At 43.0% G+C, this 16720-nt stretch overlaps 1 protein-coding gene across 4 annotated transcripts in view; it reads right to left on the minus strand.

Annotated features, from left to right (window-relative positions):
- KIAA0586 (KIAA0586 ortholog) overlaps positions 7554 to 16720 on the minus strand; it is a 63118-nt gene continuing 53951 nt past the window's right edge. For all 4 annotated transcript variants that reach the window (XM_021403226.1, XM_021403228.1, XM_021403227.1 and 1 more), the window contains one exon: positions 7554 to 7923. In XM_021403226.1, coding sequence (XP_021258901.1) covers positions 7778 to 7923 — 146 coding nt within the window. In that variant the 3' untranslated portion in view covers positions 7554 to 7777. The remainder of the gene's footprint in view (positions 7924 to 16720) is intronic.

Consider the following 16720-nt stretch of genomic DNA (forward strand, 5'->3'; position numbering starts at 1 on the left):
CCTCACAGGGCCCGGCGGGCAGCACTGAGCTCTGCTCTCTGAGGAATGGCATGGAGGCTCGGGGGGTTAGGGAAAGATCCATGTGAGTCCCCTCCAAGTCGAGGTGTTCTGTGATTCTAGGATTCTCTTTCAGTTTAAAGCCATTGCCCCTTGCTTTGTCACAGCACTCCCTGATGTAGAGTCCCTCCCCAGCTTTCCTGCAGCCCCTTTAGATACTGGAAGCACACAAGGATGTCTTCCCAGAGCCTCCTCTTCTCCAAACTGGACACCGCCAGCCTGACTCCACAGTAGAAGTGTTCCAGCCCTCTGAGCCTGCTCTGGACTCACTCCAACAGCTCTGTGTTCTCCTTGTGCCGGAGGCCCAGAGCAGAGCGTAGTACAGGCAGGGGCTCAGGGACACAATGTAGAGGGGGAAATCACCTCCTGTGGTCACGCAGATCCAGACCAAATGCACAGCCATTCTGCTGCCAACACTCATTCCGTGCTTGCCCCTGTCTTCCTTCTAGCTTTGGTATAATTTATAACTCTTCCCTTTTACCCTACATTGCCTTTTTTAGCATGCATTTGAAAGCTGTGTTTCTTCGGGGCACACACACGAGGCACAGTGGGCAGTGGACAGGCACAGCAGTGAGCAGGCGGTGACATCCGAGTCCCCAGCGGGGTCCACGTGTCCCCACTGTGGGCACAGACTGCCAGGACCAGGCTGAGAGCCCGGGCAGGAAGAACACCTCCGGTGACATCGCAGTATCTGCAGATGGAGGTAGGGAGCAAGCTGAAGGTCAGGAGGGGACTTGCAACCACCATGAAAATGACAGTGGAGGATGACTGAAATAAGGCTCCTTTTCCTATCAGCTGACACTCAAGGCAACTGCATTTTTGTCCATCAAAGCAAAACTGAAAGGCTTTGCTGTCTGCAATTGCTCACAGACCTCAGCTGGGAAGAGGTCCTGGCACTCAGTGTTTCATCAAGAGAAATGCTTTCTTCGGCTCCTGGAAGGACCGCACAGCACAGACATGCAGAGACATTCCTGGGTATCTGATGTATAACTTGTTTCATAAGGACGTCTTATCTCAAGCAGAGAGGCCCTAAAACAGGAGCTGAAGGGCAGGAATGGAATGGTCAGACATCCACAGTGACCCATGCAGGTCACTGCAAACTCCAAACACACAGCACCCAGTGTTCCTCAAAGAGAGGGTAGAAGACGAGGTCTGCTTGCTTGGAGGATTGCAGGCTGCAAAGTGACCCTGGGGTGGGTTCAGCCCTGCTACTCCCCTTTCCAAAAGCCACGTGAGGTGCCGAGGGCGAGCAGAGGTGTGGACATCCCCACTGCCTGGCACACTGAACCCACGCTCAGCACTCACAGCAGTGGGAACTCTGTACAGGCTGCCTCGTGCAGACACAAAACCAGTTGGTTTGTAATGAAAGGCAAAGCACATCCCCAGCACTTACTCCCCCTGGATTATCCCCACGAGGTTCATCACTGATTAAAGCAATCTCAGCTTCCACCCCCCCCATCCAACCCTGGGCTTTGTACCCAGGGGTCCTGCAGTGCAGCAGGCAGGGACAGAATCAGCAGTGGTACAGTTCTTGGCTGCGCACCCTTAGCTGCAGTGAGGCATTGGCAGAACTCGGTGCACTAATTCACCTCCATGTAAACATGATTATTTTAAATGAATTCCAGACGAGGTTTAACTGTAAAAACATCTCCAGTTTTTGAAGTGTTTCTAAGTGCTCAGCTCGGAGTTGTTTCTGTTAAGGCAAGGACTTACCCTTTCCTCAGTTTACAAAGAATATTTTCAGATTTAATGATGTCCCAACACTATTCCCCCCCAAAAAAAAAATGGTGCTCATAAGAAAGTCACAGGTCTGACAATTAAGCTGCATCAGGATTTCACGGTTCGGATTTTCCCTTTCTTAGCTGGGCTGTTCATTTCCTTACAAGCAGGAATGCTCTTTCCTCTCAAAGCCAAGACGAAGAAGAGAAGCGAGAACAGTAAGAGGTATTCATTTGGCTGCATTATTTTAAATGCTTCTGGCACAGAGCTCCCATTAGAGCTCGCAAGGAAAAGTGGCAGAAGAACACTGTGTATACACTGTAGTGATTGTACTTTCTCTGAGCAGACATGCTTGCAGGAGGCGGCAGATTAAAGAGCCGGTGTTACTTCAGACGGAGAAAAATAACATCTTGCCAGTTGTGTTTATTTGCAGGGACACATGATTTATGCTTTCCCATTTGTAGAGTGGTTGAGAGCAATGGATCACGTGGCGCTGTTTAGATAATCCCTGAGGAAATTCAGGCTACATCGGGCAGGGAGAGATAGCGTTTGTTCTCCAAGATGAGCAATGCTGGGAAACGGCAGGGAGATTTCCTCAAGTTCTAGGAATGAAGTTTAAGGCTCTGATTTTCTGAAAAGATTGAGTGTGCATTGTGAGAATGGAGCAATTAAGATAACAACAACGAGGGCCAGGTATGCGGGGATGAGCAGTCCCTTCCTGTTATTTACCGACCAAGAGCAGAGAAAAAACAGCTCTTCCCTAAGGGGCCTTTACCCGTCAAACGGTGCAACAAGAAGATGCAGATCTGCTGCTACGAGCATGAAAGAGGGGTTGTCACCCTTTTGTCAGCACTGTTTCCTGTACAGACTCCTCGTGGTGAGATTCCTGTCGCACCCCTCTGTGGCCTCCTGGCTTTCCTGGCTTTCCTGACTTGCAGCAACCAGCCAGCACTGTCCCCAAAAAGTCTACAAGAAACTGAACAAACTGGGACAGAGGAGTCCTGAAAACCACGCTCACAAAATGAGGGGAGGTAACAGCATGAGTGCTTACTAAAAGAGGGTGTGATTGCAAAGACGGCTGTAGTTAATCGATCCTCTCTCTCTGGGAGAAATAATACTGAGGAAATAGAAGAAAATCAGCTGCTCACAGAGTGGCACGAAGAGAGGCACAGAACTGGAAATCCTCCTCAGCCCTGAGGTGCAAAATCTGTGGGCCAGAGGAATCCCTTCCTGGACAGTACCTGGCACTGTACCACTGAAAGCTGCATCAAACAACAGGCACTAACAGCACTAAGGGCAATACAGGCAGGTGCTGGGTCTCACAGCAAGTACCACGTCTTATCGTGCCTCGGTGCCACAGGTGCTGATTAAGGAAACGCAGTGGAGAAGGAGTGTGGCTTTGCAGCACGGAAGGGAAGACAGCGTTTATGTGACAGATGCAGGGTGCTGGGTGCCCTTCTCCAAGGGCACAATTCCCAAAGCTGTCAGAATAAAAATAAGGGGGGGAAAAAAATGACAGGCTGCCACTCAGACTGCCAAATCCCCCCTCACTGCAACTAGCATCTCCTGGAACCCATTAAAAATAAGCTGTAAGTCATGGTCGCAGTGGCAAGATCTTCATAGGGTGATCAGACAGTGGGCTATCCAAGTGATAAAGGCTGCAGGGTAAGTACAAATGTATATATATAGATATAGATATAGATATGAAGGAACAGGTGTCAATCAAGGGAACGTCTTTCAGCTGCCAGTAAGAAATCCACGCGCTGAGATGGCAGAGCAGGGAATAAGCCCACAGATAAAACAGCAGCACATCCCTGCACAGGGGGCACTGCCTGCGGCCGGTTCAAGGCAGTGTGAAACATCTTTGTTCCGCACTCACTCAGTTCTTCAGATGACTGATTTTTGCATTTCTCTTTACCCAACTATTTTTTGAAAACCGCCCCAGACTTGCAAAAGACTACAAAGGCAAGAAGCTCTCTGGCTTTTAGTTCAAGTGGTTTCAGGGGCCTCGTGTATTCCTTCTCAACAGCTTTGGTGCAGGACTGTCAGCCTGAACACCTATGGATCGTGGGGGTGAAGACCAACTGGAATGATGTTTCCCTGCCCTGGGAGGTGTCCCTGCCTATAGCAGGGGGTTGGAACTAGGTGATCTTAAAGGTCCCTTCCAACCGAAACCATTCCATGATTCTATGAAATATGAGGTAATTGCTTCTGTAATGAGAAGGCAAAAGAAGGACAAGCCTGGAGAGGCAGACTAGAGCCCTGTCCATCTGAAGAAGTCATAGCAAAGTGGCCAGAATTCTTCTGGCTTAGTATTATCTCCTCATTTTGAAAATGATGTTGCCACTGATCTTGATAGAAACAAGAGAATGCTGAAACGCAGTGGTGTGGCTCAAAGACACCACAGCATCAAGATTTGGGTTAATGATACGGTCACACTTTTGGGACCAAAGAGACAAAATCTGGTCCAAGTCCTGGAAGGTGGGAAAGGTGTTGACATGTGATCATAACAAGGAATATTTTGGAGACAACCTATGAAAAATATATGCTTAAATCAGGAGTGCAGCAGAAGAAAGAGAGAAAAAAGGAGAAATTCATAGAAACATACCTGCTGACCAGTATAAAAATCACAAGCTTACAAAGTCCCACCTATAAAACTGTTAGATCTCTACAGAGAGGATGAACTTCTCATGTAATTTCAATACAGTAGCATGCAACCTTCTTGCCCTTCTGTCTATTCATGTCTAGTGTTAACAGGGAGCTGTTAAATAGCTGCAGGGCTCCAGCTCTGAAACGGATACATTTCAGAGTGGGATCCAGCAATTTTTTGCACGTGTGTAATTTCAAACATCTGAGTACTTAATTCTCAGGGAGAATGCTGGCACATACATCTTTACCAAGGTAGGACAGAAACGTTATCCTGTATCAATCTGTAAAGCACCTTGCAAGGTTAGCAGCACGCTTTCAGCAGCTAATTTTGACAACTTCCACCTCCGAGCTCTGAAGGTGAACAGCAGTAATAAAAGCTTCACTTTATCCAGTTTCCCCCAGTTCAGATAAGATTAGTTGCATGCATGAAATGCTCTGCTTCCTACACTGAAAACCAAGATAGATCAGCTGAAAAGGGAAAGGCAATGCTGGCATCAGACAAACCAGCCACCAGCTTATGGACTGGGAGCAGGGCTCTCTGCCCATGCTGTCCCTGCAGATCCACCCGTTCTCCTTATTGCTGCCACTCTAATCACACAGCATCTCTCTTGGAGCAGGAGAAAGAAATTGGATTCTGAGCACCTCACCTCCAGACTGCCAGATTTTTACCAAAGCCTGAAAATGACTTCAGCAAGTAGAAGCACTTCTGACATTTCAGTTTTACACTTTCATATTATGTGAGATCATCTGTGAACAAACACCCCAGTCCCAGTGCTTTCCTAACGTTAGACTCCAGTGAGCTTCACCAGGAATTCAGCTGAACCAAAATATAAAGCCAGGGTTTTGGTTTCCACGCTACAATCCTGAAATCCAATAACAACCTCCTCCCCCCACCCCTCCGCTGCTGAGAATTAGCTGAAAAATATAGCTGTGTAGAGGTGGGTTTTTAATACTTTTCCTGGATGGAATTCTATTTGATGCTGGTAAGCTTTGATGACATACCCCAATGACTTGCTTGGAAGAAATCCATTTAGCGAGCTTGCAAATCATGCTGTTTCAGTTCTGTGAGTGCCCATGAGAAATGTGCATTTTCAATCATAAAAACTGCAGAAACAAAATGGAACTTGAAGAGGCAGACAGATGAATTCCTTATCACGGCTTGGCTGTGTTCTCAGAACATGTGCTTACCATTTCAAACTCCGGAAAACTATTTACAGGGATCTGAAATACAAGACTGAATCCAAAAGTAAGAAATAGATAAATTTCTAGAAGATGCATTTTATTTTCCCATTTCAAAGGAAAAAAATGAGAGTCTGATTAGAAACAAAGCAAAACCCCCAACCCCCACACAGCCTTTAGTTTGTTCCTAGGATTATAAATAGTCCCTTGTAATACGATCTATGCACGGGTGCCAGATTTACAGAGGTCCCCTTATGTTTATTTGGCAGGATACGTTGTTTTGGGTAAGTTTGGGGGAAAGAAAAGCAAATACTTTGCGCTTTCTCCACCTCTCACAGTTCACTTTGAGTGGTAAATGGAGCTTGCGGTGGGTGAACAATTAGCACATCCCACTGCCACAGTGCCATCCCACCAGCACCACCCAAATCACGCCGCCAGGCACATAGGGGCTCCCAGAGATGCTCATCAGTCATGCTGAGGTGGGTGAGTACATAACTCTGGATGGAATTCTCAAAACCAGTTGAAATAGACCTTCACCGGCCATTTTCTGGCATACTCACCTAAAAACACAGCTCATTTCTACACCATTCAGTCAATGACAATACCTCTGGTTTAAATGCATTTGTTCCCAAGAAGAAGAAAAAGAAGAGAATTAGAAAAGCACGTGCGATGCTCAGCACTGCAGACAGTAAAACCTGACACAGTTATTATCCTGGTATGAGACAACAGTCTCTCCCCCTGGCCAGGGCTGTCTCACCGCTTTCTCGTGCGCTCTCCTCACCTGTGGATCCATCTGCTGTCTTCCATCTCACCCCTGGTTTGTCTGTGCGTTCTCGATTCTATAACTGTACTTTGTCAGGCAAAAACGCAGTTAGTTCTGGTCCAGGCTGACAGCTCTGGGCACAGGAGCAGTGCGGCTCATTTCCTATTTACGCTGCAACAAAGGGAACCTAAATTATGTATTAAGGTTCTCAAAAACCTAGCAGCTTGGCAGGGTACTTGGAACATAGTTTCATCAAGGATTTTCTCTTGTAGGAAAGCTGGGTTAAGGAGCCCTTGCCATCCCCGCTGCATTTCCATACCCCATAGGCAGTTCCAGCGCAACTCAACTTAGTGGGCATGGTGGTGATGGGTTAACAGTTGGACTAGATGATCTTGGAGGTCTTTTCCAACGTTTAATGATTCTATGATTCATGACACTGTATGGTGAAAACCAGCTCCCAGTGATGCTGTCACACTGGTATCTTTTCATTTTTTAAAGAGATGTTACATGAAGCCTGACACGCTTTTACCCCCAAACCAAATCTGCTAGCTATGTGTCTGTCAAGACAGACAAGAACACAACTCTATAATGTGCTCAAAAGACTTCCCTTAAAATTGAATCATCTGGATATTGCTGACCTTGAATGGCTGAAGCTCTCTCTTTTTCCATTTCCCTTTGCAGGTTTTGCAGCAAATCAACCGAACCTCGTGTCAATGAGATCAAAATAGAGCCAACAGGAACTTTAATCTATCTCTGTTACAGAGAGATGAAATCAGTGCAGGCTCCATAAAATAAGAGTAATGGAAACTGTTCACGGTTATGAGTATCTGCAACAACAAAGTGTCTCCCATTAAGTGATGCACTGAAGCTGTGCAGATGAAGTTATATGCTCTGGTATCACAACGAGGTACAAGTCAACCAAAAAGAAGTCTTTTTTTCACAGCTCTTGAGAGACAAGTTCTGAAGATATCTAGAAACACAGTTGTGACACAAAGACTTTGGTTTCATGTACGTTTTCCTCTGTCTCCCCATTTCAACTGTTCTGACACTGTATTGAGCCAACTGGTTTTTTCCACTATTGAGAGAGACCTTTGCCACGGATTTTAATACTGATCCTTTTCACGTTCATCCGTGCATACAATAAATATTTAAAAGACCTTCATCTTTGTTGACTCAAACGCAGTGATTCCAAAAGAACAGCATTTTATTTGCTTAAAAACATTTGTTATATTCACAAACAGAATAATTGCCTAAATTTACAATCATAGCAAAATTGTTAGAAAAACAGTAGAAAACAAGCAGTTCTGAAAGACCAGCATTTGGATGAAATATCCAGACTATCACACTAGGCCGACAAATGTACCAAAGACAAAACCTTCGGATACTGACTGTCATAAAAAGCCATACGCTTTAAAATGTATCTGCCCCTGAAGAATCTGAATCCCCATGAATGCTACTTATACTTTGTGTCTGGTTATCTCTGTTCACGGAAGGCAGCTTCACTGACATCTTCTCTGCAGAAACGTGTGAATGTAAATGTGGGACAACACCTTCTCCTAGAAAAAAAAGAAAAAAAAAAAAGCAGAACAAAACCGCGTTATTTGCAGCTTACAGCATATACAACTTAACTGTACTGAATTCTTCTCCATATCGCATCACCTCGTGCAAATACAAAGATACAGCCACTCTCACTGTCCACAGTTCTGAGGCGTTTCAGAGTGTGCTGATCTAGCCATCAGTTTTCTTGATAAGACAACAAAGGGATGAATATCTGTGCATACACAGGATGGCCTGGATTTACATACACCTACCTACGCATGTATACATGCTGTGAAAAGTCACAGCAGTGCTCAGTCCCCATGTGGGAAGCACTGGAGGGAGAGAAAACAACCTGCAGGCAGGTACCAGAGGTAGGGGGAAGGGTGATGGGCAGGAGTTACTGCATTTAGCCCCAGGAAGGAGACAAGATGCATCAGTTCGAGGAGCTGAAGGAGCAAGGCATGAATCAGGCTACAGAAACAGTGTGAAGGAGGACAGGAAAAATAGCATTGGATGAGTGGTATAGCGTTCACAGAACCAGAAAGAGTGTTTTGAGATTGCATTTGTCCTTGGGATATTTATTTTAAACGCAGCAGCTACAAGCAAAACAAACATACATGAGTCTGTGCTCAACAGCAAAGGCTCTTTTGGAGTTTGTTCTTATTCCAATGACCTATAACAATTCTCCCTTCCTCTATCACAGGCTAGGTAATTAAAACGCTATTTTCTCAATGAAAAAAGAAAGCCAGGCTTCCTTTCACCCCACTTAATTATCTACTATGTCACTGTAGTGGTAATCTGCTTTCATCTGCCTTGTAGCGAAGCACGCTCCAAACGACTAATTAAAATAACAAAAACCCGCTGCTAAAATAAAATTTCATTGGGTGCTTTTCATGCTGGAGCAGCTGCCAACAGCCTAGGAAGTCAAACACAAATGAAGCCAGAGATGGTAAAGCCAGTTCATGGAGCAGCCCGTGCCAGCTGAGCCTCCCGCACCTCGGGATGGCAGCAACGGCTCAAGAGCATGCGGGCAACCCCTGGGAACCAACGTCACCTGCCTGCCAAAGCAGGCCACGCGCTCTGCAAGAAGCAATGGCTGTAATTTGACCACTGTCCTCACTTTCTGGACAGCCTTCTTCACTCCCTTCCTCAGCACAGCGCAGATGCCAAGGTTTGTGTTGGCATGGGCCCAAGCCAATCTAACGCACGAGCAGTACGATGGCATGAGAAATTCAACATCTTCTGAACGTGAATCCAAAGCACGTTACAGTCACACCACAAGGATGTGCAAGCAACACACGGGTTTTGTTTTCCCAGAAGTACTTCCATGAGCTTAGTCTGTAACCACGTTCGCATGACAAAAATAGGTTATTCAGAAGGGGAACAGAAGAAAAGCAAAGCGTTTATTTGGTTAGACGTGAAGCTGACACACAGTAAAGACGTGAATGTGTAATGCCCAAGGAAGTCCTGTAAATCATCCAAGACACCAAAGCAACTCTTCAATTCTACATGTAGTTTGATGCTTTCAAAGCTTGACTTTGTTAATAATTTCCACAGCCATGTCATATTCCATGAGGTCATTGTTTCAACAGCTGTTTTCAGGTTTGTTTAAAAAAAAAAAAAAAAGGAAAAAAAAAAAGAATATTCCCTTATCCCAAAAGCTCTGTAGTAACTTTGCAAGCATTTGACTCCGGGGTGCTGAAAGACCCTATGATATCAGTCTACATTCTTCTTAACGCGTACTCTTAATATATTTTACAGACATGCTACAGTTCAATTTTATGACAGATGTAAAATGCTAAAAGGACAGAGAAATCAACAGAATAATTCCATCTGCTTGCTCAGCGGAGAAATCAGCAGGTCCTGAGTTATCCAAATATCCCTAAAGAAAAGTTTAAAAAATACCCAAAGCAAACACTTCTCTGTAAATAAAGAAATCTGAAGTCTTTGACTTCGTTAGATACATGAAGAAAATACACAACCTAGATTTTCAGCACTGTAACTATAAAATATGATGGATATCCTATTTCAGCTACTCAATAAACTCTGCTCCATGGCTGTAACTTTCCAAGACAGAAAGCTGCTAGTCCTAAAACTTTGTGGGCCCAAAGATGCAACTGTTACGTTACCACATGTGCTTTATCATTATCACCTCTCGCTTAACCTGACCTCTGGCATGTGCTGTGCACACATACAGAGATGTCTGTGTGGATAAATACACAAATACAAGCACACAGGCTTAAATGCCTGCTTCTATGTAAACATACAAGCTTTTAAGCATACATATTTTCTGATGTCTGTACTGAGCTTTTGCTGTACATCGGTGACAGAGCTTGGACAGTCCTTGTCCAGGTCCTTAACAACATGATACTCCATTTTATTTCTTCCCCCCATCAGAGAACAGCTCATAACCAGCCCTAAGATGGTTTCCTCTTACACACTGAACTCTTCACAGTCACAAATATGCAAATAGCAATGGTGCTTATAACCTACTGATACACTATAAAATAAATATGGAAAATTCCTCTATTTACAAAGCAGGGCAGGGCAGGACGATTGGTGATCTTCACAGCTTTTTCTCTTTAGAAGTGCTGGAAGTACTCAAAACAATGTTGTAATGATGTACTTAGATGTATTTATAAAACTTTTCCTTGTTAAAATCCAATAAATGGAATGAGTGATCCCAGGTGACCTCCACTTCTCCGAATTCATTGTCACCATCTAAAAGAATACTTTCGTATAAACTGTGAAAACTGACACCCTTCCTAAGTGTGTAAGGGACTCTGACTGGTAGAAACTCAACAGTGACTGAAAACATCTTGATGACCCACTGACGGAAAATGTCAGATCTACGATTAGGGATCTTTCCTGTGCTTGGCAATCTATAACAAATCCGTGTACAGTACTAAATTTCCAGATCTTTGTTTAACAGAAACATAAAAATTAATGGTGTGTCAACCATCCAGTGACCTGTGAAGGGAGTTTTTCTCTAAGACATACCGTCACACAGAGAGTATGCTATATACAAGTGTATCGTGAATGTATGCCAAATGGAAAAGGAATTAAACACACTGAAGGGAGGTTTTGTTACTCATACCATATGGCAACAATAAGAACAAAGAAAAATGTTTAAATCTTTCTTTTTAAATTTTTATATTTGGCAAAATAAAAAGACTAAACAAGTCTGACTTTTAAGCCAAATAAAAACCATGTGCTTTAACTCCTTAAGGGCGGTGTCCATGCATTAAATGAAGTTTCCATTTTTAATTTAACAGGAAGTAAATCAGACCCTAATCTTATCAATAAGAGGAGTTATCTTCACAGACAATAAATAGGGAGGATTGGGACCCAGGTTATTGTTTCAGTATAAAACCGGAACCATAATTACTCTAATTACCTGCATATTACTTCCTGAAATTCATAAACAACCATCGCCCTCCGGAACCCTCCCTCTACTCTCTCTCCGATGCACAAACTGAAGCAGCTAACTTCTAGAGCAAGAATAACTTTCCAAGCATAAGAAAAAGCAACTCCACTGCAGAACTCCCATTCCTTTAATAGCATGGGTCGATATGAATGGCTTGTTTCTTCTCCTGCCAGGTTCCAGCTGCTTCACTTTGTTTATTACTGACTTCAAAGTTTAAAATGCTGTCCCGTCCCAACAAATAACTTCCTCCAGATGGCATTATCTCAAGTGTTCAGAGCACTGGGGATAGCACAGCACCTGCAAATCTGTAACTCGGCATCTGAAAACCTCCAATGAAAGTGCCTTAATAGTTTTTTCTCTGTCCTTCCCCCATTTTGCTTTTTCCCTACAAAAGTTCCGGACCTGGGATATAGTCGCAAAGACCATCAGCAAGGAACCTTTACAGTAACGACTAATATGCAGAAGACTACCTATAGGCCCAAAGATAACTGAGCCACTACCAGTAGAAACACCTCATCTGCTCCTCTTACCTGTCACTAAAGATGTGAGATATGTATTTGTGTCAGTGTGTGTCTGATCCATTTCTCGTTGGATACCAAAAAGAAAAGAAAACATCCACACATTTTTCATACTAAGTTGTACAGTTACCAAGCATAGCAACAAAAGAAGCAGAATTTTCTGCAAAATCAAGATTACTCCAGACTTAATGGGTTGATATATATCAATAAGAAACAGCCATATTTTGATGTAAGCAGTTCTGAAGGCTAAACTGAAAAGAGAACATACACTGCTACGTCAGTCGTGTTGCTAATTATATTATAAGAATCAGTATTTCCAGTGAAGTTTCGTGTCAAGCTACACCCTGTATATTGAATACATAACTCAATGTTTCTGGAATTTAATGGCTTACACAGCTGAAAGTTGGTATGGTAAGGAACTGGTCAGATGGCATCAAGATGGCAAAGAACACAGAAGGGAGCACAACCATCAGTGGTTTCTCAAGTAACCCACTCCTTTGGACACAATGATTCTCCATTCATTAGAAACCATAGCTCCTCCACTCTTCTAGCCCTGACCCACTTCCACCTTGAATTCATACGTGGATTTATGCTATTATGGAGAAGATGTCCTTCCTCAGCTTAGCCAGAAATGAAGCAAAAGTGTTTAAGTACGTATGACTCTGATCTCATTGTATAAATGCATTGCCTACCATAGGACTCTGGAAGGCAGGTCAGATCTCTGGCTTCCACAGGGTTAGAAACACAAAAGCAAGAGAACAAGATGCTCTGCAAATGCAAGCAGTTTCGTTCTCTAGCTCAAAAACACATCATCCATAACTTAAATGCTTTCATGACAAACAGAAAATACTCTAGGCAAACTGAGGCCAAATTTCCAGGGCTGAGTTACATGAAATGGATAGATCTGCAATTAAAACACATCAGATATTCTACAGAAATGGACTGATATCTGCAGGATTTGAGCCAAAAAATGTCTGGATCTAAAAGCATGAGTCTACTGCTTGAGCTGAAAAAACAGTTTCATTCTCGAAGGCTTCAGCCAACTCATAAAATCAAATAAGTGGGCTACAGCCACCAGAGGAGACAGAAAACTCTATACTATGAGTTCAGCTGAAGGTTTGACCTAAACTTGGCAAATTCCATCTTCACATGGTGTAGTGTACTGACGGAAATTGTGTGTACATACACACAGAAAATAAACATGCATACACACACACTCTTTTCTCTTTTTTGTTTGTTTGTTTAAACTCCAATGTATATCCCAGTTATAAACATTTGTGAAAAGAAAATAAATCAGATCCTGAGTCAGTAAAGGAGGGTGGGGCACAGGCTAAGCAGCTAATACATTTTACACAGCAGAATATTTGAAAATGATTTTTCCTCCTCTCAAGCCTGAGTTCAAGGTTCAGCGGTTTTCCAAAACATGTTATATTCCCACCAATAGTAACACTAAACAGAACAAAAAGTAGAAATACATAAAATAAACTAGAACCAGATTGTTCAAAATCCTAACGGAGTTGTTGGAGACCGGTAGGGAAGGGCAGACAGAAAGCAGCTCCAAAAACATCTAGGAATGAGATTGCAGAGTTTACTAAATAAATATTTCCTTTTGGTGACTAAAATCTGCTCTCCTCCCTTCGATCTGACATATTTTGTGCTGTAGAATATCTCACTGCTCAACAACGAAGTTCCCTGGTTGTAACTCTTGCTGTTGTTTCCCAGCAACTCGCTTCCAGAAGATGCGCTATGATCTTTCCATATAACTACAGTAATTATTAATACGAAGAAGAAATACTAAATGTCAGCTCCAATTTTCCTTGCTGAAGCCTGTGATTTTTTTGGATGTGGAAATGAATAGTCATTTTGTAACTTGTATGCATTGCTTGTTTCTTGATTGCAACCATTTTCTTGCAGAACAGGGAGAGGAGGGGTCATCTGCAGTAGACCTGCAAGCAGTGGGTTTTATTCAGAAGACAATGAACAAACAGCAGAAGGAGGAGGCCCATTACTGGTACAGAATGTCTGGAAAGACACCATGAAAACATGCATCTTGTGCAAGGCTTGGGGGGAGCAATCTCTCAATCCACAAGAGAACCCAGGTAAACAGCTGGTGGAATTGGAAAAACCTGACAAGTGATAATTAAAAACCATATATTAATCTTTTTTTTTCATTTTCTGCAAAATCTAACAGGCAGGTGGATGGGAAGGTAATTTTAAAGAACGGAGATATAAATCCAGCATATACAGCTCCGTTATTCACACCTTCATGTTTGGTGGTCCAAAAGACATTTTCATGCCAGCTGCTGAAGCAAAACAAAGCTCAAGAAGGAGGAACTTTTCACTGGGGAGGAACTTTTAATAAGGGCATGTAGCATCAGGACGAGGGGAAATGGCTTTAAACTGGAAAAGAGTAGATCTAGACTAGATATTAGGAAGAAATTCTTTACTGTGAGGGTGGTGAGACACTGGAACAGGTTGCCCAGAGAGGTTGTGGATGCCCCCTCCCTGAAGCATTAAAGGCCAGGCTGGATGGGGCTGTGAGCAACCTGCTCTAGAGGGAGGTGCCCCTGCCTGTAGCAGGGGGTTGGAACTAGATGATCTTACAGGTCCCTTCCAACCCAAACCATTCTATGATTCTATAAGAAAATGGAGTCATACAACCAATAGCAGGAATTCACAATAAATTCTACAATGAAGTTATGCAGACCTCCCCCAGGATGCACAGTCATTCAGTACAACCTAGCAGTAAGCTTGGCTCCTCTGAGACGTCATATCTTCACATATTAATTGCAGTAATACTGCCTTCAGCTTATCTACATCATACCATGGTGCTAGACATAATAGTTTTAAAGCCTACATGGGCAGTGGCACGTCAAAAAATCAAAGCACCTTCATAAAAGTTACATGACTCGGTTTTGTTTCAAAATAATTAGACAATAACTTACACACACTGTTAGAGTTGAACAAACAAATTCAGTAATGCTTCACAGCAAATCAGGGTTGCAGTGGGTTTGAAAATGAGCATCTTCCCAGTTGTGGTGAAATGAAGATGGGTGTCCCAGTGAGGGAATTCCAGAAGTGAGTGACATTCTTTATAAGTTAGCACACCAGCTGGAAGACCTATTGGGTTATCCTTTCCTGCCTCAGAATTTTTGTTTGGGTCAACGTGGCCCATGCACTGAAGTACGATGGCTCTGCAGTGATGTTCGTACTGCACATGCTTACTAAACACTGCATGCTATCCAACTCTATTAACTCAACTGATCTATTAAGATCAGCTAGGAGACTTTTAAAAACCATTGTTCGGAATGTAAACCACAAATTGCAGTGCATGTGTGAGAAGCCAAGAGCTACTTTCTATCGCTTAAAAATGTGACAAGCATCCTTGATGCGCTCTCTGTAAACCAGACAAGAGGATTTCCTGGCCAGCAGGTTACATTCCCTCCAGCCATGGCAGCAATCAGGTCAGAATGAAGGCTCTGGATGGACATCAAGAAAAAAAGAGAAAACCTTCTGTACCACACAGCCCCTCCAGTAGTGCTGCAGGGCAGAACCTTCTCAGTGGAAGTCACTCGTCATCTATACTAAAGTCACTACTTGCATTCTTTCAACAAAAATCTATAAAAGGCATACTCAGAATAAAAAACTGCTCAAATGACAAGTGTTTTTTCTGGATGATCACTGTCACCTAGCTGTAATCCTCTATTTTGCAAACTTAAATATTCACAGGACCTTATGCATTTGTTGTGATGATTTTTCACTTTCAAAGGTCATGGGATTCTCCATATGGAAACAGTTTGCCAAGACTCCCATTACTGTACCAACACTACACAAATTTGGCATATTAAAAAGCCTATAGCTACAGCACAATTACTCAATTTTTGTAACTGCATTCTTTAAAAAGATTATGAATTCTTTTTTTCCCAAAGCAAAACAAGATAGAACAAATCCAGCCCCATGCAGTTGCATTTTGCAGCTCTACACGCACATTTCTAGCATGCATGCCCACAAACTTGTTAGAAAGATCTCCTTCCAAGGCTTATGTTAAACAGCAGAAGGTGGCCATTGAAGATCTTAACGTATCAATTAACTCTGAAAAATGTATGAGGAATAAGCAATTCCAGGAAATTTTAATTGGCAAATGATTTTTCTAATAGGTCGGAAAGAATACCAAGGTATTCTACATAAGTAAGCATTACATTGAAATAAGGAAAACATTAAATGTCTTTACTGGAAGATGTGCTGGGAGAGAGTTAACGTGCAAGACCTATTAAGTTAACTTGCAAGACCTGCAAGTTAACGTTCAGACCCTATTCTGCCAAAGGGCAGCCAAACCTTCCCTTGTAATGAGCACCCAGCATAATAACAAGTAGCGCTGTCTACAATCAAATGCCGTGGACCAGAGAGTTGGAAATGTCTGATAGCAAATATACCTTTTTTAATTCTCTTGTGTTATTTTAACATTTGTACACGTCCAGAATGTTTAAACTTTGTGCGTAACGATAAGCATTCCTCCTTGGAAAACAAAACAAAAACCAAAGCCTGTTACACGGGAAAGAATAAAACAAGATTCCTTTGCAATACTCTGTAAAAGAACTCACAAATAGCTTTAAATCAGTAGAGTCAATGAACTGCAGAAACATGTTGCTCTGCAGCTATTCTACCAGTTCAGCACACTACATCCCCTTCCTAACTCTCTCGTATGCACACTGCTGCTTATTTTACTGACACGCATCCACCTCTGCCAACTGCTGTAAAAAGCAAAGAAAGCACTGCAGGCTGCTCCCAGTAACACTGTGCTTCTGGAAGACGTAGTGACCGACAGCTCCCCACCAGCACCAATGAAACCAACGAATTGCTAGCAACCCT

This window comes from Numida meleagris, chromosome 6 (genome assembly GCF_002078875.1).
Source record: "Numida meleagris isolate 19003 breed g44 Domestic line chromosome 6, NumMel1.0, whole genome shotgun sequence".
NCBI lineage: Eukaryota > Metazoa > Chordata > Aves > Galliformes > Numididae > Numida > Numida meleagris.